Source organism: Alosa pseudoharengus, unplaced genomic scaffold, assembly GCF_046254945.1.
Source record: "Alosa pseudoharengus isolate Yale_2024_CS ecotype anadromous, Long Island Sound unplaced genomic scaffold, YU_APseudo_1.1 YU_APseudo_1.1_scf_10, whole genome shotgun sequence".
NCBI lineage: Eukaryota > Metazoa > Chordata > Actinopteri > Clupeiformes > Clupeidae > Alosa > Alosa pseudoharengus.
This window is the reverse complement of record NW_027468565.1, coordinates 24,344,383-24,372,364: the sequence shown is the minus strand read 5'-3', so window position 1 is coordinate 24,372,364 and position 27,982 is coordinate 24,344,383. Positions and strand designations below refer to the sequence as shown.

Here is a 27,982-nt window from a genome sequence, read left to right as displayed (position 1 = left end):
CGTGCAGTGGGTACCATTGCCGATAACATTCCATTCCGAGTGCAGTGGGTACCTGAGAGATCACAGCCTTGGCCGCCGCTGCTGCTCAGCTTCCTGCAGTGCGCCTGCGCCACCGCTGCCTGGCCGCAGCAGCACCGTCCGAGGCGGCTGCTCGCGTGCTGTTTGCTGCAGTGGAATTTTTATTTTTTTCTGATTCCGACCCCGTCCGCATGCTGAAATGCATTTACAAATATAGACTCTGGTCATAATGCACCGTGGATTTCGCTGGTTGATCTAAGGACGTGCCACCGTAATGCTTTTGCAGATAGTAGGTCCAGCGTTATGCACACCCGGAGAAGTGATCTCGCAAGGTCTCTGATGAGGCCTACATGTTAAAGCTCTACCCCCTCCTCCCCTCAAGACTATCACCGTGATGGCTGATGATCAACAACAACCTGGTCAGCAGCAGAATCCTAACACGGGATTGGGCTCTCTTCCAACGATAGTACCAGGACTACAGGGGCCCGAAGCCAGTGCTCTGCAGTATAACAAGATAAAGAATTCTATTTGGTAAGGTAGTCTTAAGCGAACGTCAGGGTGCAATGCCTGCAATTTGTTAAAAGGATAAGATAGCTGGCGTAGCTAAGGTTAGCTAGATGCTCATTGAAAACATGTTGACAGATCAAGCTAATGTTAGCTGTTCTGCAATTGGGTAATTTCCGTCGTTAACGCTGCACACATCTGTATGTTGCAGAATATAAATATAAGCAAGACTGTATGTCTCGGAAGACAGCTCATCTATGTATTTGATAAGAAAATAATAGCTCGCTAGCCATCGAGCTGCTGAACTTGGACAACCTGGCGTTAAAAAGGGTTAAAGCTAGCTTGCTAGCCATCCTTATTTGTGTTGTGATACAGTTTAACATTGGCTAGCTTCGTGAAGAGGTAACACTATGCTGAAGCGAGCGAGGGTATTTTAGTCACCGACCACTGATGACAGCGTTCAGTTATTAATGTGACTAAATAATCTGTATGTTTGCGGGTGTGACACGACTTGCCAGCTCTGCTGGTTGCCAGAATACTGTAATTTAAAGCCCAGGTTGACTGGCTTTACGTTATATCTTGACGCTAGCGAAGTCGCGTTTTATGATGCTGGCCTGCAACCAGCACCTGACAGAAGCCAATGGTAACGTTAAGCGATGTTGCAGGACGTTAAATGCATTTGTTCTCCAACAATCGCTTGTCTGTCTGAGATATTGTTTTACATTATTCTGGACATGCACAAGTGGTCTTATTATCCGTGCTCTTATTAAATAATTATCTGTGGTCTTATTATAACCCGTTGATGTGAATTTTCGCCCACCGTAACTGTATTGCTCCTTTGCATAAAATTCACGACCCGCAGTTAAAGATTGCTCAGTTGGAGGTTATGTGAGTCCTCAAATGAGAAACGATAGTTCTAATGTCAACCACCTCTATGCACACAAGCGCCTTTAGCCTTTCAACTGCTCATGTGTTTAGCTGCATGCAGTCTCATGATGTAGCTCGCTTTATGCAGCTCATGATGTTTTTTTTTTTTTCCAGCAAATCTGTACAATCAAAAGTTGACAACATATTGGTGAGTAATTTAGCTAATGCATGTTTTTTGTTTGCAGCATGATGGTAAATGGTCACAGGTGTGAGCCTCTGAGGTCATGGACAGCATACAAAGTGTTTGTTTTGGTTGTGAGCTACAAATAGGTAGAAAGGGGACATGTTATTTATACAGCCTACTGCACCCTACCCCTCCTACCCACTGTGCACCACTGCATCTTACCCAGGATGCACAACTGCATTCTACCACTCCTACCCAGGGTGCACCACTGCATCCTACGCCTCCTACCAGTGGCGCCATCTTTAGGGGGGCATTGGGTTTTATGCTAAAGTTCGGGGGGCAAATCTCGAATACAACGCCGGCTGTGACAACAAAAATCATGCCTGCGTTGTGTCCTCAGAGTATATTCTTCCTCTGTCTATGATCTACAGTTTTTCTCAACTACAAATAATCGTGCACAGTTAATTTTGTCACATTTCTGACTTTTATATTAATTTCATCCTCATTGACTATGGCACTTCTGGTTGGTGGGTGTGCGTAGTGCGTGAGGGGCACAGAAATTCTGATTGGTGAGCTTCATAGTCCGTCAGGGGTACTGTGCTTCCTGTGCACTGGGCGTGCTCACCAATCGGGGTGGCACAAATTAAATAGACGTTTGGAATATTTAACTGAGTCAATTAATTGATATTCAAAAATCATATTGCAAATCACAGTTGCAATCGCAATATCTGTCAGAAAATTCGTAATTCAATATTTTCCCCAAATCATGCAGTTCTAATCTGCATCTCCGTTAACCAAAAAGTTAAAGTTTGGCTAACATCTCCATTATTAACGTGAAATATGTCTCCATGCAGGGTAGTGTCAAAGCAGTGAATATGCAGGTAGCCAGTGTTCACATCACCTAGCTGAGTTAGACAGAAGACGAGCCCTTTTTGCTCTGTTAAGGTATTTCTGTCCCTTCCAAATTGCGTTAAAAAATGGTGTGTTTAACCAAAGTCCTTTTAGGCAAGTCCCTCCATTTGGCGGCCATATTGCAACACTTTTTGGGCATTTGTCGGGCATCTATTTTGTCAGAAGGCTTCACCACACCAATCTTGCTCCAGCGGCGAGATCACAACACATGATTGGCACAATGTCTTCACAACACACCACATTATTGGCTCAATGTATTCACAACACAGCACATGATTGACTCAAAGTAATCACATGTCGACGTTTTGCCGCGGAAGGGGTGTGATATGCGTAGAAAACTTAGACAACTGCCATATTGGTGTTACAAACTAACTCCATGCATTTCTATGGAGGATTTTTTGAGTGCTGTGTCTCCTCATTAGAAAGTCTCTGGTTTAACAGCCTGGGGCCCGTTTCCCAAAAGCATAGCTATGCTAGCAACTACCTTGGTAGTGCCACTGCCAAATGTTAATCCCTAGATTTGAGTAATGCATGCACAAACACTTAAGCTTCTTATTGTTACACATTTTTAATTTTTGGAAATTTAAAAAATAAAAGCATATTTGTTAGCTCTTACTAAAATGTCACCGAAATACGACCAACACGTATTTCTGTATTGTTAACGTATCTGTAACGTGTGACTCAAATACTGTTATCTCAGATTTGGCAGTGACGGTATCATGGAAGATGCATTGTAGTTATAGCAACTCTATGCTTTTGGGAAACGCACCCTAGCATTTCAAATATTTCCCAGGGTTGGATAACCAGGTTATATTTCCCAGGTACTGGATGAACGATCCGGACCCCTGCTTATAAGATCTGCACCCCCTCTCAGAAAATACTTCCAACGTCCCTGACTGGTTGTGCAGAATATATCGGCATAAAACAATTTTCTTATATTGTGATCCCCCCTAGGGTTGGGCGATGTCGCCTAAATTGGCATTTGACGATGTGTACAGTAAAACATCGTGATGGATGATGATATCGTAATAATTAATTAGCCTATAGCCTAGGTATGTCTGTACAGAAATACATTTATAATGTTCTACATAAAAAAATAAAAAATATATTATATAGGCTATACGGCCTGATGAAAGTGGACAGCTAAGAGAGACATACTGACCAGGCTACCGAAGTTGTGTGGAAGATCTGCTCCAAGAAAATTGTTGTGAAAGACGGATAGACAATCAATCTGAACACTTGCGTGTGCACCAACCAGTGGAATATTACACATTGCCAGCCTTTGCTGGGCCCAGCAAAAAAGCTACTTAAGACTACTATCGTGGTCACTCATTTAAAATCTTAGTACTATGCAGCATCCCACGTTATCAGGCTACCGTCTATGCTGACTATGAGGGCGGCGGGAAGTGAAAGTAAAGGGCTGCGATCGCGCAGTCCAGGCTATATATAGGAGGGCGAAGTAAAAACACTTTTACAAATAACGAATCCCGATTACCACTCCGCTGCTGTCTGGGACTTTTGCTAAATGCATGAAATACAAGCCTTACAGTGAAAGACGAATAGGCTACCTTCTGATCCTATTAGGGGTTTGCACCGACGTCACGTTCTGGCCGGTAACTATGGTAACCCAGCACGCGCGGCCATATTGGCGGTACTCAGTGAATGAAGAACAATGGAGTATTATGCACTTTGGATATCTTACGTGATTGTAGCCGTGTCTAAACAACAGAAAAGCTCATCAAAATGCATCTAAGATGCAAAGGCATATAGGGCAGGACTTGGACCACAAGAAAAGGTGCGATACTTCGAAAAATTACGTATTATTGGCAGCGCAGATCCATATGAGTTGGGTGAGCGAGACGAAGTACCAAGTTCAACCACAATCGTGGCACAATGCATGGATTCCAGTTGCTGCTACTGGAAGAAACTGGAATCCATGCATTTCCACTGAATTATTTTTGGAATCTGATCCCTTATCATACCTGTTCATTCTTACTCGTCGCTCGACTTATCGTGACTAAATTCAAGATGGCTGCAAACGCTAAACTTCGTGAAGATACTGTCTGTATAAATCGTCTTGTAAGTAAACTACCAGTGCTTTTTCAAAGTTCTCAATGTCTCGTTTTAAATGTCAGGGCCCTCGGAAGTCTACCAATGAAGTGTGGAGATACATTGAGCCTCGTAAATGGTGTAAAACAGTGATTTATTTGCATGGCTAGCCCGATGCCGAAGCACCACAATTGAAAAAGCTGTTGGTAGCATCGGCAGATTTTGGAGTGCAGGGGACAAGCCGAGATGGGCTATGAGACATACGTTCACACTCGGTATCATGTTTCAAAACACTTTAGGTCAATATCACACCGGAATTCTCCTTTAATAGCAGTTATTTCAGGAGTAATCGTGTACATAATAGTGTTTTGATATTGAATTTTATATTTATCATCGTGTATTTTATATCGCGTGTGTGAAAGCGGTTAACGTTAACGGCAGTGCTTCGTAACGTTACCTGACTCATCCTATGCTGTCATCACTGCTCAGTCGGGCTGATGCATGGACTGGTGCATGGTCTGCTCTTGGACCACCATATTCAGTTTATTAATTTGCCGTGAATTATTACACAAAATGTTCATTAAATGCACGAAGTATTCCTAGGTTAATGATTGATATGAATCATACAGTATGAAGGCTACAGTAGCCTAGCTAATGTTAACTAGCACTGCTAGCAGCATTAACGTTACCAACCTCCCTGCTTAACTCACCACAACTTTGTAGCAGGTCTTGTCCCTCATGCTGGCCCTTACAAAACCCACAAGCTGACTCTCGGACACACAACAGTCAATAATGTGACCCGATTTAAAGTGGCTTTCACCCCTTTGGACACTGACTAAAACATAATATATTTCATACCTGTGTTGCAGCATGTAGGCTAATGTTAGCTGCATTATGTAATGACATACAATCTCGGAAATGCTAAAGGTTAGCCGTCGGCTACCTGAAAAGTTTGAGTGTTTGAACTAACATTTACAGTGGTCTATTTGATAGTGTATTGGCCCTTACTAAGTTCGTGTGATGTATAAACCACAATCCTTGTTGATTCAAGAACCAATATTCATCAAGAAAGTTTTTAATCACATTAAGATTTTCTCCATAGGCAGTAAAAGACTCCGCCATCTTTGTCAATATTTTTCGCTGAGAAAGTTTCAAACTATGACCATAACGGCCTTTCCACCAATCAGAGGCATCACTGTGGGATTGTGGGATTGTTCAGGATTGTGGGTAATGAAGTACTTATCCAAGAGATCGCGAATAAAAGGCATTTATCTCAAAAGCATATACAATCGCTTAGTACAGCCGTAGCTGGTTTTAAGTCTACCACGTGCAGTTAAGTTTTTATGGCTTACCGTAAAACTTCAAATAATCGCCGAGTCCCTAAGAGACGCCTGTCTCTTTTAAACGCCTGGCGTGGCTACAGGTTTGGGTTAAAGGCCGGTCTCCAGTAGAGGCCTGGTCTGTTTTTTAGTTTCGGGTTGTATTTAATCTTCTAAAACCCGTCAGATCGTCTGTTTAAAGATTCGCAATGACAGAAACCGTTACAGAAAGGAGGTTACAGCAGTGTGAATTAGATGTTGCACGTCGTTGCAAGCCGTCGCAAAGCATTCACCTTGTCTGGTCACAGTTGCAAGGTTTTAGAATGTTGCATCAAGTTGCTGCTCATCTCGTCGCGAATCTTGGGTGTGATTTGGGCTTAAGTATGGCGCAGACTGCGCACGTTTTGATTATGGCATTAAAAGACTGCGGTGAGTTCCAAATTGTATAGCTTTTTTTTCAATATGAACTATGCCTATATATCCGACTTTGTCATCGTTCAATTCATCCCTTGTGTTTAAAATTTGCGGATAGGCCGATGGTAAGCGTGTTTTCATGCTGGCAATTTTTACATCCGGCATCGGCTGTGGGCGGGACTGTGCAGCTCTATGTTGACCTGAAGTTGGTGCCAGTGCCTCCTACCCAGGGTGCACCACTGCATCCTACCCCTCCTACCCAGGATGCACTACTGCATCCTATCCCTCCTACCCAGGATGCACCACTGCATCCTATGCAGGGTGACCCTGCAGCGCTGAATGTGCCAAATGTGTCTAAGCTCAAAACTTACTCTTTTATATTTATATATTAATTGTGTTTTTTTTTTTGGTTTGTTTGTGAAACATACAGCTTTTCTTTTAGTTATTTATCTTTAATCTAATACACTTTCTGCATAAACAACTTCTAACTCAAGAATCTGAATATTGTGGTTTTGCTTGTTTCATTGTTTTCGTTTCACACCAGTAACCACACACACTCCAGATTTACACACATTCCAAATTGACATACACTCCTGATTAACCACTCACGCAAACGATTCATACACACTCCTGATTAACTACACACAGATTCACACACACTCCTGATTAACTACACACAGATTCACACACACTCCTGATTAACTACATACAGATTCATACACACTCCTGATTAGCTACACACAGATTCACATACGTTTTAAGATTTAACACATACACTCCTGATTAACCACACACGATGCAGTTTCACACTTAAGATTAAACACACTCCTGATTAACCACATACAATTAACCACACACAAACACACACACTATTAACAACACATAATCACAGTTAACCACACAAATTCTAGATTAACTTCATTTAATCCTTATTATCCACTGCAGATTCACATCCACTCCATATTAACTGCACACACTCACGATTAACCAAAAGCATTTCGGATTAGCTTTAAACACTCCATATTAACCAAACACACTAAAAATTGACCACACCCACTCTACTTCCCGAACCACACCCACTTTGTTTTAGTGCCTGTTTTATACTAAACACACCCACTCTTAATTAACCACCTACATCCACAATTAACCACACCCCCCCATATTAACCACACCCACGCTTGACACATTTCGGTTTAGCTACACCCTCTCCTGATTAACCACACCCTCTCCTGATTAGCCACATCAGATTCAGCTCATTTGAGTCGGCTGCTGCTCACTAATCATGATTCACATGACCTTTGACCTGGCGGTCACTGGGGAAAGATGGCTGTCCTCTGATCAATGTGGTGGTTGTTGAGATGGAACGCTGACCTAAACATGAAGGTGCCTTAAGGTGACAGTGACAGATGTTTTAGATGACACGTTAGATCTGCGCTGCAAAAACTGCTTATCTAATAAAATCTAACCAAGTGTTATTAATCTTATATCTAAATCAAAAAATATAGTTGGTATTGTTTTCAGTATAAAGAGACTTACCTAGCGTTTTCTCATAACATCATTTGACTTAATTTAAGAAGAGTGTGACTTATTTTAAGATGTTTCATCATAAAAACAAGCAAATTTGTCTGCCAGTGCATTAAACAAATTTGTCCCAAAAAAAAGAAAATTTGGCTGCCACTGTGTTTAATAAATTTGTCTTGATAAGACTCCTTAAAATAAGTCAAAGTCTTCTTCAATTAAGTCAAAATGATCTTTCGAGAGAGCACTAGGTAAGTCTATTCATACAAAAAAAAATACCAAATAGATTTATTTGATCTTAATATAAGACTAATAACACTTGGTTAGATTTTTATTTTTTGCAGTGAGGAGATGGCTTGAGTAGGTCTGGGAGTGTTGCTAATAATAGTAATAATAATAATGCAATAATAAAACAAGTATGATTCAGTTATGTGTGTTTGTGTTGGTATATGTGTTTGTGTGCCCCGTTTGTGTGCCCTATGTCTGTGTGTGTCTATCTGTGTGTGCCTGTGTGTGTCTGTGTGTGTCTGTGTCTGTCTGTGTCTCTCTGTGTCTCTCTCTCTCTCTGTCTCTCTCACACGCGAGGAGAGCGCAGTGTGTATGGTAAGGGGGATTAGTAAGTGGCTCTCAGGTTCTTATTTACTGCTCATTGGTTGGCAAGGCTCACCCCATTCATGAGCAGCCGTTTCCCCTAGCAACAAAGAGGGAAAGAGAACAGGAAGAGGTGAGCTGGATCCATTCTTGGAAGCCAATGGGGTGTGTGTGTGTTGCATGCTTACAGCCAGCGTGGACATGGCAACCACTACACACAGCTGTGCTAGTGAAATGTAGCAAGCTGGATAGGACTGCACACACACTCACTTTCTCACACATGCACACACACCCTCACTCACACACTCACACATGCACGCACACAGACACAAACACATACAGTGATATTCTCATTGACACATGCTGTTTCTCTCTCTCTTTCTCACACACATACATGCGCACACACAGTGACAGACTCCGTCATTCACACAGGGTCTCTCTCTCTCTGGCACACAAACTACTGGTACTGCAGTCCCAGCTTCCCTGTGTGAGAAATGTTCTGGGATGGTAACCTAAACCTAAATCTAAATGAAGGAAATGTATGTGATAAAGGCTTGATGTTAAAGAAGAGTTGTGATGTGCTCATCCTTTGGTAGTGTAGTGGTTAACAGTGTTGCGCGGTCTGCCCGAAATCAGAAATCAGAGTCATAAACAAAATATTTTAATGATACTCGGGTCATTTGCGGGCGGGTCAGTTAAAATTAATTAAATATATATTTTCTACAAAATTTTCTACAATAAAATATCACGAGAAGGCTAGCATCAATACAGTAAAGCATCAATACAGTAAAGTCAACAGTAGGCCTAAAGAAGCTGAAGACGCAAGTTAAAATAATAAAGACACCCCTTCAGGAAAAGCGATGCTATGGGAAATATTGGGTTCTTAAAGAAGATGACAGTAGTAGGCCTACAAGTTATGGTCTATGTAGGCCTACTTCTTGCGAAGCCATTTAAAAGTATGACAGCCAAAACGGGCAGCCTGCAGGAATAAATGTTATGGCACAGACTACACAGCCATTTCTACCGGTATGTATAGGTTCGCACATGCATAAAAGTTACCTTAGTTCGTTGTGTTTGTGACTTTAAACAGTGGATGTGCTTTAGTAAAGCTTTGTGCTTCATTCAGCATTATAAACCAGTTCTTACGCTAACGTTTTGACCAGCAATGTATCTCTCTTGCCTACCTTGCCTCGCCATTTCTGTTTTCGAAAGAAAGATGTATGTCCATGGCCTTCAAATCTTATCCTAGTGTTCTAATCCTTGGTGGTTGCGTGCTGGTGGCTAAGGAGCTGGGCTAGCGTGCAGCAGCCTGAAAGTTGTGGGATCAATTCCCGGCTTCCACCGTTGTGCCCCTGAGCAAGGCACTTAACCCCAAGTTGCTCTGGGGACAATGTAATCCCTTGTAATATAGTTGACATATGTAAGTCACAGTGTCTGCTAAATGAATAAATGTAAATTGTGTGTGTGTGTGTCGATAGTACGTCAGTAGGATGTGTGTACCCCGTATGTGTGTGTGTGTGATGTGGATTTGATAGTGCGTAAGTGGGATGTGTGTGCCTTGTATGTGTGTGTGTGATGTGGATTTGATAGTAAGTAAGTGGGATGTGTGTGTCTTGTATGTGTGTGTGTGTGTGATGTGGATTTGATTGTAAGTAAGTGGGTGTGTGTGGGTCTTGTATGTTTGCCTCACGCACTCCTAGTCTTGTCTGCAGTTTTAATGCTGTTTCATCTCCTAGCTGAGAGAGACGGGTCGATGCACTGCTGTCTTCTCTGGAGTAGAGTGTGTGTGTGTGTGTGTGTGTGTGTGTGTGTGTGTGTGTGCGCGCAGTTTCAGTGTGTCTAGCTCAACCCTGTGCTTTCTTATGTGTAAGAGTCTGGAGGATTCAGGCCTTATTATTAACCAGGCTCACCTTTGGGCTTTTGTCCTGTGTTGAATAATTAATAATGAATAAATAATAAAGTAATGAAATAGTTAATGAACGAATCCTGCTCTGATATGTTTGTGTTCACAGCAAGATGTTGAGAAGTTTACAGACATTGAGAAACTCTACCTCTACCTTAAGTTGCCTTCCGGCCCCAGCAGTGGCACGGAGAAAAGGTACGTGAGCGAGTGCGGGCGCGACCGTCCACTCCAGCAGCCATGTTGGAATGTTTCCTCCTCATGCCTAGCTACCTCCCGCCAGACGCCACCGATCAGCCTCATGTCCTCCCTGTTCACGTCTAGCGGTCACACACACACATCTTATTTCTTGTTTCCTCAGGGAAAGTTGTTTTGATGTAAAGCATTTGTAATAAGGATTTTTTTTTTGTTAAATGTCAATGAACTGCTACATGAAGAGGATTGGTTTTGTTAAACAATGTTAATGATGGTGACCTGCTGTTCTTGTGTTGAGTGTGTTTGCCTAGACCTCAGTCTAGACTGCAGTCCTCTAGTGATGCACTGATGTTAATGAAGTCAGATGTGCGTGTGTGTGTGTGTGTGTGTGTGTGCGTGTGTGTGTGTGTGTGTGGAGGTCCAGCTTCATGAGTTATTGTGTTATTTGTTTCCCCATATCTACCATCACCTCAACCCCCCACCCAACCCTACGTCACGTCACATCACGTAGGAGTGACACTCAGAGGGGGTCTGGCAGTCCGGCAGCATGGTACTCATCCTCCTCATTATACAGCTCTCATACACAGGCCACACACACGCACGCACACACACACACACACACGTTCACACAAACGCACGCACGCACGCACACACGCACGCACACACACACACACGCACACACACATACACACACACACACACACACACACACACACACACACACATCAACCATTCAGCCATGCTGCGTGGGCGGAACCTGTAAACAGGAAGTGTGTTTCACCCCCTGTAGTGACCAGAACTCCATGTCATCGAGTCGCACGCAGCAGATGTACGCCTTCAACTGGATCCGGAACCACCTGGAGGAACACCCCGAGACGTCGCTGCCCAAACAGGAGGTCTACGATGAGTACAAGTCAGTCCACTGCATGCACGTGTGTTTGTGTCAGTGTGTGGGCGTGTGTATGTTTTTATGTGTGTGAGTGCGTGCGTGTGTGTGTGTGTGTGTGTGTGTGTGTGTGTGTGTGTGTGTGTGTGTGTGTGTGATTTTGTGTGTGTGTGTGTGAAGGGATGGAAATTAGCCACCCGCCCCCCTGCCAAATGCAGGTAGTTTTGTGCGCTGGCGGATGTACTGTATTTGGTCAACTTACCAACCACTGTGGCAGGTAAATAGAGCTAGAATACCATAAATAGTCAGATCCGGTCTAATTTTCATACTTATTGACGGTTAAAAATAAGAAAGTGTCTGTAGGAATCATGTAACGTTACCAGCCTATAAGGGTAAATCACGCTGATTTGAAGTTCTACAACAACTACCAGCAAGCCGCCGCCCGCAGCATAGCCTGGTGCTGGTGCAGTGCTACACTTTTTGCCACTACCATTAGGAAACTGTCGCTATGCTCTCATGTGCCACTGCTAGCTTATTTGAGGATGACTGCATAAACATAAATCTAGTGAGATCTGTGGATCTGCGTTGTATCTTCACAGACTAATATTCTCATGCGAATAGTTCTCTTTTGAAGTGGCCCGTAACGTTATAGATATTTTAATTCGGCCCGTGACACCTTCATGGAAAACTATATGACACGCTGCTGTTCAGACCTACAGTATGAGGCAGACAGACGGACATCTCCACACCCATTCGTCGTGGTGGAATATCTCACAAACTTTTCATTAAAAAAAATTACAAACCGGATATCAAAATAAACATCAGAACTTACCGAACACAAAGGTGTAAAGCATTCCCTTATAATTAGCTGTTCCAGAGTGATCCGGTTTTGAAATTGAAGCAAATGTCTACAAGGTCTCCAACTTTGGGCTTTTGTAGTACATGATAAGGCCAAATAAAAAATAAATGTTAACAATATCGCCTAGATCAGTGTTTTCCAAACTTTTTTTCTGGGGACCCACTTTTTAAAAATGACAGACCATCGCGACCCATTTAACTTCAGATCTAACATGCAACCTGCATGCAACCACCAATATTGTTTTAGGTTCTCAAACATTTATTGGGGATATTCTTGCATGCTACGCAGTCGTCGTCACTCTTCAGCATAGTAAGCTGTTCCTTTATTTCAAAAGAGATATGTTGCAGACAAATGGATCCATAACACCGTCAATCCCTATGTAAACATAATCAAATAACTCAAGTCATTGTAGCCTATTTGTGGAGGTTTCTTTATTTGGAAAGTTGAATCCACATTTTCCTCTGGAGCTAAAACGTTTGTTTGTAGGCCGCTGTGTATTGATGTTTTGACAAGCTAAGAATGTGAAATAAATACATATCAGAACAATGGCTTTTGCGTGATAGTAGATAGTAGCCTAGTAGAGTTTGCAAGGTGGAAAACGAGAGGAAATAATAGCGTTTAAAATGTCCATTTAAATTGTAGCCTGTGATGAGGTTGCTATTAACTTTAAAGAGTGCATCTACAATCGAAACTATCTACAGCCTGTGACGCAAATTGAATTGCAATGTCCGGTACGGATGTCTGCTTTAGTTGACTAGATTTTAATCGGTGAAGTTGAAGAGCTGGTGTCCGTTAATGTTCGTGCAAATAGGCTGATTCATGTCCCTTGCATTTTGCAACTGCGAGGTCCATGGCAGGCGCCCCACAGAAATGTTTCATTTTGCGAGTGAGATGTCCACGCTGTCCCCTCTGCGATGCGTTCGCCCCCCAATTTCAGAGCTAAATGCACAATTGCACAGAGGACCGTGACTGTGGTAAACAAACTATATCCTAATAGAAAACTGATAGCTTTCCTGGCTAAATTGTATAAGTTAGGCCTATTAGACAACATTGTGCTGGCGACCCAAATAAAATCTCCTGCGACCCACCCGTGGGTCGCGACCCAGTCTTTGGGAAACACTGGCCTAGATAACTGTAAATATTAAAACCAGAGTTTTTCAATGTAGTTTCACAAAATGCTAAGCATGCATATGTTTCTTAAAGCTGAGCTGTGCTTAAATTGTTCAGTGCATGATTTCATAACAGGCCAAATAGAAAATAAATGCTATAGCCTTGACACCTGTAAATATTTAAATCAGATGATGTACAGTATAGTTAGATCAAGTTGGAGAGTTGGATTATAGGATGCTCCAGTACTCACACAAACGGAGTCTTAAAGAAGCCACACCACTTTTATGACAAGACACTGGCATATGAATGTGGTTCTGTTGACCTTTAGTTTTGTTGCTACTGTGCTTGGAGAACAGTTTAGGCAAATTCAGCACATTTTAGTCGTATCACAATAATGCCGATAACCGTGATCATTTTGGGTAGCCTACTATAATCATGACTCTAGTGGCTGGTAAAAAAGTTGAGTGGCTGGTAGATTTGGAATTAAATCTACCATTAATTTCCATCACTGGTGTGTGTGTGTGTGAGTCATGTGTGTATGTGTGCGTGTGTTTATGTGTGTGTGTGCGTGTGTGCATGTGTGTGAGTGTGTATGTGTGTGTGTGCGTGTGTGTGTGTGAGTTTGTGGGTGCGTGTGTGTGTGTGAGTTTGTGGGTGCGTGTGTGTGTGTGTGTGTGTGTGTCAGTGATGTGTGTGTGTGTTTATGTGTGTGTGTGCGTGTGTGCATGTGTGTCAGTGTGTATGTGCGTGTGTGTGTGTCAGTGTGTGTGTGTGTGTGTGTGTGTGTGTATGTTAGTGTGTGGCCGTGTTGGTGTGTGTGTGTGATTGTGTGTGGGTGGGCGTGGTTATAATGTGGGCGTATTGGTGTGTGTGTGTGATTACGTGTGTGTGAGAGTGTGATGTTGATGTCTCTGTGTGACCTGTTCCTCCTCCCACCTCAGGAGCTATTGTGACAATCTGGGCTACCACCCCTTGAGTGCGGCAGATTTTGGGAAGATCATGAAGAACGTTTTTCCCAACATGAAGGCACGTCGACTCGGCATGCGGGGGAAATCCAAATATCCTTTCTCAACGAGTTTCCTCAGAAGCCTGTCATTGCCTCTCCTCTTCTGGTGGGGTAGTGTGGACCTAAGATTCTAGTGGGATAGGGTGGACCGAGGGTTCTAGTGGGTTAGGGTGGACCGAGGGTTCTAGTGGGCTAGTGTGGACCGAGGGTTCTAGTCGGTTAGTGTGGGTCGAGGGTTCTTGTGGGTTAAGGTGGACCTAGGGGTCTGGTGGGTTAGGGTTCTGGTGGGTTAGGGTGGACTGAGGGTTGTAGTGTGTTAGGGTGGGTTAGGGTTCTGGTGGACCAAGGATTGTAGTGGGTTAGGGTTCTGGTGGGTTAGGGTGGACCGAGGGTTAGGGTGGACAGAGGGTTCTGGTGGGTTAGGGTGGACCGAGGGTTCTAGTGGGTTAGGGTGGACCGAGGGTTCTGGTGGATTAGGGTGGGCCGAGGGTTCTGGTGGGTTAGGGTGGACCGAGGGTTCTGGTGGGTTAGGGTGGGCCGAGGGTTCTGGTGGGTTAGGATGGACCGAGGGTTCTGGTGGGTTACGGTGGACTGAGGGACTCTGGACTCTGCTGCTGGAGGAGTCATGATGTTGGACTGGTCTTCCTCTTCTTTAGTGAGGGGGGGGGGGGTACCTGTACTGCTGTGTCCAACGCGTCCTTAACTGTGTGTGTTTTTGTGTGTGTGTTGGGATCTGCACTGGTGTGTCCAACGCGTCCTTAACTCTTGCTCACGTACTGCTACAGTGGCCTGAGGAAGAAGGCGTTTGTGCACATGCCGTCCCTGCCCAACCTGGACCTGCACAAGTCTGGAGACGGGGTAGGTGTGCAGGGGGTGGGCTTTCACGTGTGTGTGTGTGTGTGTGTGCGTGTGTTTGTTGATGAGTCCAGGTGAGTCTGTAGTTGCGGTAACAACCACAGACCGAAAGGATTAATTATGTAAGGGATAATGGACGACGCGGAGGCATGAACTGTCCGACGCGAAGCGGAGTCCGCAAAGTCCATTTATTTCTGATAATGGACGCATCGAAGGGCATTATCCCGTTTATACCATGGGCACTTACGAAATAAATAAATATGAAATCAATTATTAATACTAAATGAGTTTTAGAGCTAAAATCGTTCGTTTTTTCAGCTGTTTACAGTTGATTCCATTGTTTGCGAAGCCTGCCTCCAGGCTCAACCGTCGTCCTACTATCGTTGTTATAGTTACCATTCATAATAATTGATATGGAACGCCGATTAAACTTTTTTTTAGCAAATCTAATTAGGTATAGGCAGAGATGGGAAGTAACAAAGTAGAAATACTTCTTTACTGTACTTAAGTAGATTTTTAAGATATTTTTACTTTACTTTACTATTTCTTTTTTAGGCAACTTTTTAATTTTACTCCTTACATTTTTAACACGAATATCGGTACTTTCTACTCCTTACATTTTATAATTTATTTATTTTTTTTTACATTTTACATTTTTACATTTTTGGCTTGTTACTTTAGCTTCAAATAATTTCAGTGGATTTACCGTTATTATTGTTCGCGTCATCAATAGTGGATGGGAATATACGTTGCACTTGACGCACCAAAGATGACTTGACAGATTTGGGAGGCATTCTTTCGGAGCAAATCATTGCAGCTTGATGGCAGTAACGTTAACATTAGCACGTAGTAGTATGTCAAAAATGTCAAAAGTCAAAAATGCCCTCCTCCTCTCCTCGCCTTTTGCCGCTTAACTTCTAGCTGCAGTGTAGCCTACTGTATATCTTTAGCAATAAGTAGATGGAGCATTAGGTCTTGAACAGGGATATAGTGGAGGCTAAACGCAGTTTACCCACCTCTGAAATTTCAGAAATAGTTTATCCACCTCTTATTAGAGTTTATCCACCTCTCAAAAGAGTTTATTCACCAATTACAACTGTTTATATTTAAAAGTCACACTGTATTATCCACAATAACAATATGTGCAGTGTGCACTCATCAACACCCTATGAACCACTTAATGCCACTTGTATTGTTATAAACATTGGACAATAACCTCCATCATCATCAAACATGTTCTGAATACCTTTTCTAAAAATCTAATACCGCATGGTGCAGTCCACCTTACCGTGATCACAGAATTCATAGTTATAGTCATAGACTGGCACTCTTGCACTCTAGTAACATTGTGTGGTCCAGGTACCGTTGCATAAAAAATGGTTGTCATTCACAAGACTACTTTTACTTTTATACTTTAAGTACATTTCCAAGTCTGTACTTTGTTACTTTTACTTGATTATAGAAGTTAAATCAGTACTTCTACTTTTACCAGAGTAATTTTTAACACAATTATTTCTACTTCTACTTGAGTAAGGGAAGTGAGTACTTTTGCCATCTCTGGGTATAGGTGTAGTATATCACTTTTTAAACAACACCCTTTTCAACCTAGACCATGGTATAAGCAAAGTTACTACACATCAACCAAAAGCAGCAGCTAATAATCCCAACCAAGAGGTGAACTGTTGTCAGCAAAACACAAACAGTCACATACACAGTGGTCCCATTACCACAACTAGTTACTGCAATCTACTGCAGCAATCTGAAGCGTGCCCGCTGCCCGCGGTAGCCTCCATGCAGACTAATCTGTCCAGGAAGTGCAAAAAGTTGAGTTTAACAAAAAACACTTAAACAACCATACTCACCAAAACAACAATGGGAAAATCCCTCACCCCAAAACTCTGGTCCAGTCTCCATAATAAAAAGTTCTAAATATCCCGGACGAGCCCCCAATAATGTTACGCAAAAAATGCAATCCTCCTCTGAAGGCAAACTCATGGCCTTTTTTCCACACCCTCTCAGGTGTGGACAATGAAGCTGATTCTGTCCATCCTCCACCCAAACACCCAAAGGCTGTTGCACTGACACTGCAGGGCTAAAGGGGGGACCAAAGGGGCGTGACATCTGTGCATATGTTGATACGTGTAATCCCTGGTGTGTGTGTGTGTGTGTGTGTGTGTGTGTGTGTGTGTGTGTGTGTGTGTGTGTGTGTGTGTGTCAAACTTTGTATTTCGCAGTAATATGTTTGTGTGTGTGTTAACTAATGTGTGTGTGCTTCTGTGTCCGTGTGTGTGTGCGTGCGTGTGCGTGTGTGTGTGTGTGTGTATGTGTGTGTGTGTGTGTGTGTGTGTGTGTGTGTGTGTGTGTGTGTGTGTGTATGTATGTTTGTGTGTGTGTATATGTATGTGTATGTATGTGTGTGTGTGCGCAGTGTGAGTTGCTGGAGCCTGCCGGCCAGTCTCCGAGCGCGGAGGAGGAGATGCGTACGGCGGCGTGCGGCCTGGTGTGTGAGTGGGCCCAGAAGGTTCTGAGTCGCCAGTTCGACAACGTGGAGGAGCTGGCCCGCTTCCTGCTCAACAGCCACTACATCGGAACCAAGTCCATGGCTGCTCTCACTGTCATGACTGGGACCCCGACAGGTGAGACACGCATACACACACACACACACACACACACATGCATGCTTTGTACAGACACACACAGCATGCATGCTTTGCGCACACATGCACAGGTCACATTCAGTGACCTGATTTGTGATTTGTACTTGTACTCTGCACAATGACAATGAAGTTGAATCTAATCTAATCTAAACAGTTGTATTGTATATAACAGTGTTTTACTGTTGTGTTGTTGATGTTGTGCTAATGTAACAGTGTTTTACTGTTGTGTTGTTGATGATGTGCTAATGTAACAGTGTTTTACTGTTGTGTTGTTGATGATGTGCTAATGTAACAGTGTTTTACTGTTGTGTTGTTGATGATGTGCTAATGTAACAGTGTTTTACTGTTGTGTTGTTGACATTGTGCTAATGCCTGGTATCCTGTCCATCGTGTGTGTGCCAGGCGTAAAGACGCCCACCCCGGCCTCGGCGTTCGTGCCCACGGGCGATGCCAACCCGTTCCAGCCGCAGGTGAAGACGCTCCCGTCACCGTCGCCCTCGGTGGACGCCAAGCAGCAGCTGCAGCGCAAGATCCAGAAGAAACAGCAGGAGCAGCGGCTGCAGTCGCCTGCGCCCGGCGACGGCCAGGTCAGGAGAGCCGAAGCGGGCACACCCGGGCCCGGCGCTAGCGCCAGCCTCACCCCTAGCAGCCCCGCGCTGCTCTCTCCGCAACCCACCATAGGCATCGTCGTGGCAGCTGTGCCCAGCCCCATTACAGTAAGCTTTGTGTGTGTGTGTGTGTGTGGGTGTGTGTGGGTGTATGTGTGTGTACACAACTCTACAATATTTCCCACTGTCCACAATATGGTAGAATAAGAACAAACAATAAAGGAATGGTTTGGTGCAAACACAACCCAGGGTCTATTTCTGGATGATAACGAGTTCGGACTTTCATTTGGGAGAAAAATTGCATTAATCTGAGGAGTTTTGAGACCGTTGTTTGTATTAGCAACGAAATGGCTTGTAGCAGCAGGCATTGAGCCACATCAAAATAAATCACTGTTTTCAAACCACTGGCAACTTCCCTACAGACAAATCGAAGTATTGTACATTTTGAAAGTGTACAGAGGTTATAATAAGGACTGTTAATAAAATATAAGTGCTAAGCTACTTATAACCAACTGATATGATAATGTTGCCTTGTTTCTGATGAATGCTTTATGTTATGTGTGGAAATGGATGTGAACAATATAAGAATGGACTGAAGGAGATTATTCACTTTTGCATGCTCTCCATGGTTTGGAACTGGACTCAATGATGTAGCCGTGAGGCTAAATGAACTTTATACCGAACGCATACACACAAAACCGCCCAATTGGGCACACTGAACAATTGAATGCTTTTCTGAATAGGGGTTAATTGAGAATGAATATTCTATGATTTCTGTTTGTTGATGTATGTATACAGGAGCGAACGCATGTAATCTCCTGTTGTGCTGATTCACTCATTTCACCTGTTTTTTCAGGGTTCAGTAAATTAGCATTAAGATGAAATCTTAAATGAATCTTGAATTCCCCCTTGTGTATCAATAAAGTATCTATCTATCTATCTATCTATCTATCTATCTATCTATCTATCTATCTAAATGTGAATTATTATTTAATCTTCTTTAAAGTGACTAACTACTGACTGATATTAGCCCTAAACCTCCCTCTCCCCACACCTTAATTCAGAGAAAAGTCAGACCGTTGCAATGTTTGTATTGTAATCACCTTTCCCCTCCTGCGCAGGTCCAGAGGAATCGTCAGCCGATGACATCACCCAGTCCGGTGGGCACGGCCGAAGGCAAGATGCTGCCGGTCAATTTCCAGGTGGTGACGCAGCAGGTGAAGCAGTGCCCCAAGACGCCGCAGAACGTTCCGGTGAGCCCTCTGGGCGACCGGCAGGCTCGCCACCGCTACGCCCAGATCCTGCCCAAGCCTTCGGCGACCAGCGCCATCACGCTGCGCTCGCCACCCACGCTGCTCATCACCAACAGCCCCATCAAGACGGTCATGCCTTCGCCGCACGTCAGCTCCCTCAACGTGGTCAAGATGACCACCATCTCCCTGGCCCCCAACACCAGCGGTGCCGCCACGCCCACGCCCCTGAGACCCGCCTCCGCCGGGGTGACCAGCAGCAGTGCTGCCATGCAGGACGAGCAGAGCGCTGCCCAGGCGGCTCAGAACGGCCCGATGGCTTCCCAGGCACTCCAGGGGGCAGTGGCGAGGGGAGGCGCGTCCGGCTCGTCCTCCGGGGAGGCGCGGGTCAGCGGAGCAGACGGCGGCGGCGAGGAGAAGACGAGTGTGACGGCGCCGGACGCCACGGCGGGCCTAAAGAGCGAGAGAGCCACCAAGCACCGCGCCGCCAGCGAGCCCTCGGGGTCCGAACGCGTCACAAGGGCCAAGAGCGACTCCACCGCCACCCCCCCCATCTCCTCTGTCGCCAGCGGACACAGCAGCATCAGGGAGGGGTCAGAGGGCACGCTCTACCTGTCTGTGGCCAATCAGTGCTCCGGCGTGGTTACCTCCTCCTCTGTCTCGGCCCCTATCTCCGTCCCCGCCAGGAGCCCACGCAAGCGGTCGTCGTCTGTCCTGGAGACGCACGTCATCCCGGTCAAGCGCGTCTTCATCTCCCAGCAGCCTTTGGATGTCTCGGACAATTCCAGAGGCGGTGCGGGGAAGAAGGCGCAGAGGCCAGGCACGCCGGCGCGGCCCGAGAGCGCCCCCTGCAGGGTCACGCTGAAGAACAGCACCAACTCCGCCAGCGCCACCATGCCCATGCAGATCCTCGCTCTCTCCGACACGCCCACACCCGCCCCCGTCAGCCAATCACAGGACGCCCCCGCCTCAGACTCCGTCCAGTCCACCGGCGCTGTGTCCGAGCCACCCCTCCTGGCCAGCGCCGCGGCAACACAACCCCCGACCCAAGGCCCATCGCTGGAGCCGGACGCCAAGCGCAGCCTGTGGGATGGTCCGGCAGGGCTGGGGGTGGAGCAGAAGCTGCTGACCTCTCAGCTCCCCCTATTGGCCCAGACAGGGCATGCGGCCGAGACGGACAGTCAGCTGGGCCTGGTGGACTTCGGCGGGGGCTCTGCGGGCGGCATGGACTACTTCCCGTTTGCGGACGACGACATGACGCAGGACAGCATCGTGGAGGAGCTGGTGCAGATGGAGGAGCAGATGAAGCTGAGCAGCGGCCTGCAGGGGGCGTCCTACCTGAGCTGTGTGGAGCTCGGCCTGCAGGGGGTGACCTCTGCCGGCGCGCACCAGACCTCCTCCTCCGCCTTCTACCACTCCGCCCACAGCAGCACCACCCCTGCACACACCCCCACGCCCACCCCGACCCCAACACCTACGCCCACGCCCACCCCCACCTCCGAGATGCTCCCGGGCACCCACAGCCTGACACGGGAAAGCCCCTGCTCGCGCCTGGCCCCCATCACGCCAGTGGACGGTCTGATGGGCGGGGGTCGCCACACCCCCATCAGCACACCGCTGTCCACCTGCAGCAGCGTCCCGCCCAGCCCGGTGGAGTGCCGGAACCCCTTCGCCTTCACGCCCATCAACTCCAGCATGACGGCGTACCATGACGGTAGTGTGGTGTCCAGCAGCCCGGTCAAGCCCATGCAGCGGCCCATGGCGACGCATCCTGACAAGGCCAAGCTGGACTGGATCACCAGTCGCTACGTCAACACCGCGGCTGGCGCCACCTCCCCCTCCACCTCCATCCTGCCCAGCTACCAGGACCTGGTGGACGACCACTTCCGCAAGCCGCACGCCTTTGCCATCTCCGGGCAGGCCTTCCAGGCGCAGACACGCCAGCCGGTGGCAGTGACCGTGTCACCAATCCCCCAACCGCAAGGCACCGCCGCCGGTCAGGCCAAGCAGGAGAGCTTTGCCGTGCCCGCCCCGCTGGACGGCAAGCCCGGGGGAAGTGCCGGGGGTAGCGCCACGTTCCGCTGCCGCAGCGTGAGCCCCGCGGTACGCCAGCGGAACCTCAGCGGGAACCCCGGCGCTCCCCCCAGGACCTTGGCGTCGCCCTTCAACTCACCGCTGACCTCCGAGGTGCTCAGCATCCTGTCTGGCAGCCAATCTCTGGTGAGCGCCAGCAGCATGGCACAGCGCAGCCAGTCGGTGCCGCTCAACGTCATGATGGCGTCAGAGATGCTGCCCATTTGTGTGGCTGGCCAGTCGGGCAGCGCCACCAAGATCACCAACGTGCTCCTGAGCAAGATGGAGGTGGACGTGGACGACGCGGTCCGAGGCCTCGGCGTCAACAACCTGCCGTCAAACTACACGGCTCGCCTCAACCTCACGCAGATGCTGGAGACCAGCACCGCCTTCTCCGCCGGTGGTGCCCCCATCACCACGGCAACACAGCCCAGCCCTGTGGCCTACAATTTCCAGAAGCCCGTGTACCTCATTAGCGGCCGCACTGAGCAGACCGCCTTCTCTGCCGCCACAGCTGCTGCAGACGGCCAAGCACAAGCAGGCTCCTCCGAGCCGATGCAGGAGCAACAACAGCTGCAGCTACAAGAACAGACCTTACTGCAGGACCAACAGCTGCAGCTACAAGGTCAGACCTTACTGCAGGAACAGCTACAAGATCAGACCTTACTGCAGGAACAGCAGTTACAGCTACAAGAACAGACCTTACTACAGGAACAGCTACAAGATCAGACCTTACTGCAGGAACAGCTACAAGATCAGACTTTACTGCATGAACAGCTACAAGATCAGACCTTACTGCAGGAACAGCTACAAGATCAGACCTTACTGCAGGAACAGCTACAAGATCAGACCTTACTGCAGGAACAACAGCTACAGATACAAGAACAACAGCTGCAGCTACAGGAACAGAGCTTACTGCAGGAGCAGTCATTGCTGCAGGAGTCGGCTTTGCAGCTGCAGGAGCAAACTTTACTGCAGGAGTCGGCTTTGCAGCTGCAGGAGCAGTCGTTGCTGCAGGAGTCGGCCTTGCAGCTGCAGGAGCAGTCGCTGCTGCAGGAGTCGGCCTTGCAGCTGCAGGGGGAGGGCGTGCTCCTGGGGGAAGAGGAGGTGCAGCAGCAACCCATGCTACAAGACGAGGCGCAGCGAGAGGCGCAGGACGACGAGCAGCTGGACTTTAGCAGCACAGTGAAGGACCTGCTGGGGGAGGATGGCCTCCACCCAAGCTCACAGCTGGTGGGCCAGGTTGCGTCGGAACTCAACGCCGTCGCGTCTGACTTCTCGGGAGACCTGCGGCTGCCCTCTGACCTGTCTAGCAGCATCAGCGACCTGAACACGCTGGACGCCAACCTGCTGTTCGACCCGGGCCAGCAGCAGGACTCGTATGAGGAGGCCACGCTGGAGGAGCTGAAGAATGACCCGCTCTTCCAGCAGATCTGCAGCGACTCGGTCAGCTCGGCCGGCTTCGATTGGCTCGAGAACAAGGACCAGCCCACCGTGGAGATGCTCGGCTAAACGCCGGCGTTTTTTTACTTTAAGTGTTATTTATAAGTTCTGTTTGTTTGTTTGTTAGCGTCTGTGAAGTATCTGTTTTTGTATTTTTAAACGTGTCTCACTACAGCAAAAATCTGGACTCCTGCTTGTGTCCAGTGCAAAGTGCCAGTGGGGCCTGAGAAGGCCTCTGTCACAGGCTTGTTTCCGTCTGTGGCATTGGCTTGAATCTGTCCCGTCTGTCAGTATGTCCCCATCTCCCTCTCTCTCTCTCTCTCTCTCTCTCTCTCTCTTTCTCTCTCTCTTTCTCTTGTCTCTGTTTCTCCATCTCTCTCTATCACTGAACACCTGAACTGTTCTAAACTGTTCAGAACAGATGACATATGTGATCTTTTTTAGATGTAACTTTTAGGTGAAGGCCACTGCTCAGAATCCTTTCGATAAGCGCAGTCTGCACTTGGCCCCTGTGAGCTGCAGCGCCCCCTTGCTGCCAGCCTCAGGGGGGACTTCCAGAGCTCACTGTGGACTGGAAGATGCAATACACTCGTCCTTCTCAAGCTATAGATTATTGGCTGAACTACTGTCTATTATAAAGAAAGACGTCACTGACAAAAAAAATGCCTTTAGAACCCTTAAAAATAAGAGCAAGTGCACAAGGGTGTGCTGCCTTTGTAGGGAGGTGTGGAGACCGCAGGTGAGGTCCGCTTCTGGGCCACAGGCGTGACCTGGAACTCAACAGGTGCTACTAGGTGCTGATATGATGATATGTCATCACCTTAATAGGTCACAGTCCCATGAACATTGACAATAAATAGATACCTTTTGGAATGGCCATAATAATAACAGTTAGACTGTTGACTATAAATAATGAAGAAAAATGTTTTTTTTTGTTTTGTTTTTTGCTTCCAATTCTGTTTAGTGAAATAATGTGAAACTCTTCTGTAAGTAAGTGGTGCTGGTTGGGTTGCCTTACCTGAAGTCTGAGGCCATGTTTGCCACTGGTGAGCCGTCCAAGGCCCTGCAGGCCACTGGTGAGCTGTCCGGGCAGAAGCCCGCTGACCCTCCTGCTGTTTTTAAAGAGACATGTGGGTCTGGTGTGTCCATTTAAAGGGACGTGTTGGTCTGGTGTGTCCATTTAAAGGGACGTGTTGGTTTGGTGTGTCAACTTAAACGGACCTATGGGTCTGGTGTGTCCATTTAAAGGTATGTGCTGGTCTAGTGTGTCCATTTAAAGGGACCTGTTGGTCGTGTGTCCATTTAAAGGGACCTGTTGGTCGTGTGTCCATTTAAAGGGACGTGTTGGTCTGGTGTGTCCATTTAAAGGTATGTGCTGGTCTAGTGTGTCCATTTAAAGGGACCTGTTGGTCGTGTGTCCATTTAAAGGGACCTGTTGGTCGTGTGTCCATTTAAAGGGACGTGTTGGTCTGGTGTGTCCATTTAAAGGTATGTGCTGGTCTAGTGTGTCCACTTAAAGGGACGTGTTGGTCTGGTGTGTCCATTTAATGGGACGTGTTGGTCTGGTGTGTCCATTTAAAGGGATGTGTTGGTCTGGTGTGTCCATTTAAAGGGACGTGTTGGTCTGGTGTGTCCATTCCAGTTCCATGTTGAGATCCACTGTCAGTGTGCATGCCCCCGACCAGGTCCCCCTGGTCTAGCTGTGTTGACCTGTGAACTATTAGAAGCCTATTCTACTGAGACATCTTGTCTGACGCAGCTTTGGGATCTGAACTGTGATGTGAAATGTCAGATGCTATGTTGATGGACTCAGGCCTTTATGATTTGAGAGCGAAAATGTCAGCTGTATGATGAGGGATTCGGATCTTTTTAAAGTGTGATCTGAAATATCAGAGATGGGGAGATGAATTCTGAACCGTCTGAAATTAGATCTGAAATATCAGAGATGAATTCTGAATCGTCTGCAGTAAGACCTGAATTATGAGTTGTGAATTCTGAATCGTCTTGAAATATCGGTTGTGAATTCTGAATCCTCTGAAGATCTGAAATATCAGTGATGAATTCTGAATCGTCTGAAGTAATAGCTGAATTATCAGTTGTGAATTCTGAATCGTCTGAAGTAAGAGGTGAAATATCAGAGATGAATTCTGAATCATCTGCAGTAAGAGCTGAATTATCAATTGTGAATTCTGAATTGTCTGAAGAGCTGAATTATCAGTTGTGAATTCTGAATCGTCTGAAGTGATAGCTGAAATATCAGCTGTTAATTTTGAATCGTCTGAAGTAAGAGCTGAAATATCAATGGTATGGTGATGACGGCATCATTGGTTGTCTGGTTAGAGGCTACTGGGTTGGTGTTGGGTTGGTGTTGGGTCCAGACAGGTCCGGGGCAGTTCCAGGTGATGTGTTCAGAGCGGCAGCCTTACATCAAACCAAAGACCAGCTGCGGCAGAACCGGCTGAGAGGTCTGAGTTCACCGGAGCAAACCGGTCCAGAATGGACTAACTCTGGGGGTGAGACGGGCGATCAAGAAAGCAGACATGAGCAGATCGACTTCTCCGCTGAGATCAGAGCGATGATCAGACAGCAGATATGTCTTCTCCACTGAGGGGCAGGATGAAGCCACTGGTGTGTCTGTACAGAGTGTAAATGCCGACTCAGCAGTCCTACAGTATAAAGGGTAAATGCTGACTCAGCAGTCCTAAAGTGTAAAGGGTAAACGCTGACTCAGCAGTCCTACAGCAGTCAGCTATGGGCTGAGAGCATGTTGGGGGGTGGGGGGCTTATAATGTGGAGTTATGGGGGTTGCACTTGTTAAGACTTTTAGCTTGTGTAGTCATGAAGCTGGATATCAAGTTCCCATGTGTACAAAGAGCATTGTCATAAAATCCATAATTTAAAGACACTGTATTCCAGTAATGATTTCTAGATAGGTCTGATTGCCCTTAAAATATATACATATATAACTATATATATATATATGGAAAAAAAAATGACTTGATGGTATTGGGTGTGTGGGCAGCCAATATGCTGTATGTAATCTTCCTGGCTTCTGTGTCGTGCAGTATTGCTGTCTGTCTGGTCTCTAGCTTGCTGATGTCTTTTGCTTTTTCTGAGAGTGTTCTGGTCTCTGCAGCAGCAGACGTGACGTGTTTCCAGAGAGAGGAGCAGTAGCATGGGTTATTAAGAAAAAAAAGCAAACTGGTGTGTGTGTGTGTGTGTGTGTGTGTGTGTGTGTGTGTGTGTGTGTGTGTGTGTGTGTGTGTGTGTGTGTGTCTGTAATGTAGCTTAGTTCTGACATGCGAGGACCTTTCACTGCACACCCTGGATATGTCTATGGGTCCTGTTTCCGCCAGCTCTCTGAGGCTCGACTTATTGCACTAAATTTTTTTATAAGTCATGGCTTTGCCACATCTTTAAGGACAAATCTGTCGACTAAAGCCTGCAAAAATATTTTTTATGAGGAATTTCCGAAGCGATAACCATGAGAAATGTGCTCGAAAACGACAATGCCCAATTGTCTGGTGCGTCCACACACCTAATCTCAGTGAGATGCAGCTTACTCGTTCTCATCCACGAGAATATGAACCATTTCAGCGAGACAACGAGCCTGAGGTGGACAGCCGATCGAGGACCTGCTTCACCGTGTTAGGAAACGATTGTATGTGCGCATGTGCATTGAAAATATCGACTCGCATTAATCTGGGCCTGCCTCCTTGGCTGAGAGGAGGACTGGACCTCTCGAACACACAAAACGAAAGGTGTTGCTACTTTGAGTAAAACTTACTTGCATCATATGTTTACCAAGTTAATGTTGTTCTCTGTGTTTAGTTTCTGAATGTTATCTTTGTTTTTACATTCATTTTGATAGTGAATGCCTTCGTGAAGAAAGCTGTACATATTTTATATTTTTGTTTTGGGGGGGGGCATTTTAATAAGGCTCTGGCCTCCCCTCCGTATGTAAAATGTGAGTATATATATATGAAGGAGAAGGCCACAGTCTCCTGGGTCCTAGTACTCTACCTGCTCAGTCTCAGGTGGGCTCGTAGGTCTCTCTCTCTCTCTCTCCCTCTCTCTCTCTGTGTCCATGTTTTTCTAGCGCCCCCTGGTGTCGGTCTCAGACGGGCCGGAGGCCTCTCTTTTCTGCTGTCCTGCTCGGGTCGGGTTCTGTCCTGCTCGAGTCGGGTTCTGTCCTGCCCGGGTCTGGTTCTGGATGGCCCATGGGTTTCTCCCCTGTGTCCGTGTGTTTGTGGCGGGTCGGCGGCCTGTGCCGTGCTTGTGTCCGGTGTGCAGCTTCACGTGCAGTAGCTTGTTCATAACGCAGACGCCGCTCAGCTGCTTTCCTTTTTTTTCAATTGAAAGTACTCCCAGGTGAGATTTTTTTAAGTGGTTTTGAAAGCCAATAAACATTTTTGTAAAGAATGCTCGTCTCTGAAGGAGTTTTCTCTTTGTGAGTAGTGCTGTGTGAAAGTGTGCCATCCAGTTAGTTTGTTTTGATACTTCTCAGCAATCAGTGTCTCCTCTCATCCCATCCCACCCAACCCCTACAAATTGCCCCTCCCCCACCCCACTCCCCCAAGTTACCCCACCACACCCCACTTAACTCCTCCAAGTTACCCCTCCCCTCCCCCACCACACCCCACCCAACTCCTCCAAGTTAGCCCCTCCCCCACAGAGTAATATTCACCAATAAACGACTAAAGCTAAATTATCTTTTCTGAGCCAGAAATGATCAGCCTCCATTGACATTCCTACTTGCTGTAT

General features: G+C 46.5%; 1 protein-coding gene across 2 annotated transcripts; it reads left to right on the top strand.

Moving 5' to 3' along the window:
- The first annotated feature begins 133 nt into the window (after positions 1-133).
- On the top strand, positions 134-27,640 carry rfx7b (regulatory factor X7b). 2 transcript variants are annotated; one of them, XM_076268287.1, is made up of 10 exons: positions 134-549; positions 1,564-1,597; positions 10,389-10,474; positions 10,983-11,021; positions 11,262-11,384; positions 14,268-14,384; positions 15,106-15,190; positions 17,616-17,823; positions 18,247-18,560; positions 19,574-27,640. In XM_076268287.1, the coding sequence occupies exons 1-10, from the start codon at positions 413-415 to the stop codon at positions 23,285-23,287; spliced, it is 4,857 nt and encodes a 1,618-aa protein (XP_076124402.1). In that variant the 5' UTR covers positions 134-412; the 3' UTR covers positions 23,288-27,640. The 2 variants fall into 2 exon arrangements, with proteins under 2 accessions (XP_076124402.1, XP_076124411.1); XM_076268296.1 differs by lacking the exon at positions 10,389-10,474 and having other exon boundaries at positions 469-549.
- The last annotated feature ends 342 nt before the right edge of the window (positions 27,641-27,982 follow it).

What these genes read in the sequence shown, in the direction of transcription:
- rfx7b (XM_076268287.1), top strand. Translation starts at nt 413, where the DNA reads ATGGCTGATGATCAACAACAACCTGGTCAGCAGCAGAATCCTAACACG. An exon ending in TCTGGCAGTCCGGCAGCATG is followed by an intron (nt 11,022 to 11,261) that starts GTACTCATCCTC and finishes CACCCCCTGTAG; the next exon opens with TGACCAGAACTCCATGTCAT. An exon ending in CATGACTGGGACCCCGACAG is followed by an intron (nt 17,824 to 18,246) that starts GTGAGACACGCA and finishes TGTGTGTGCCAG; the next exon opens with GCGTAAAGACGCCCACCCCG.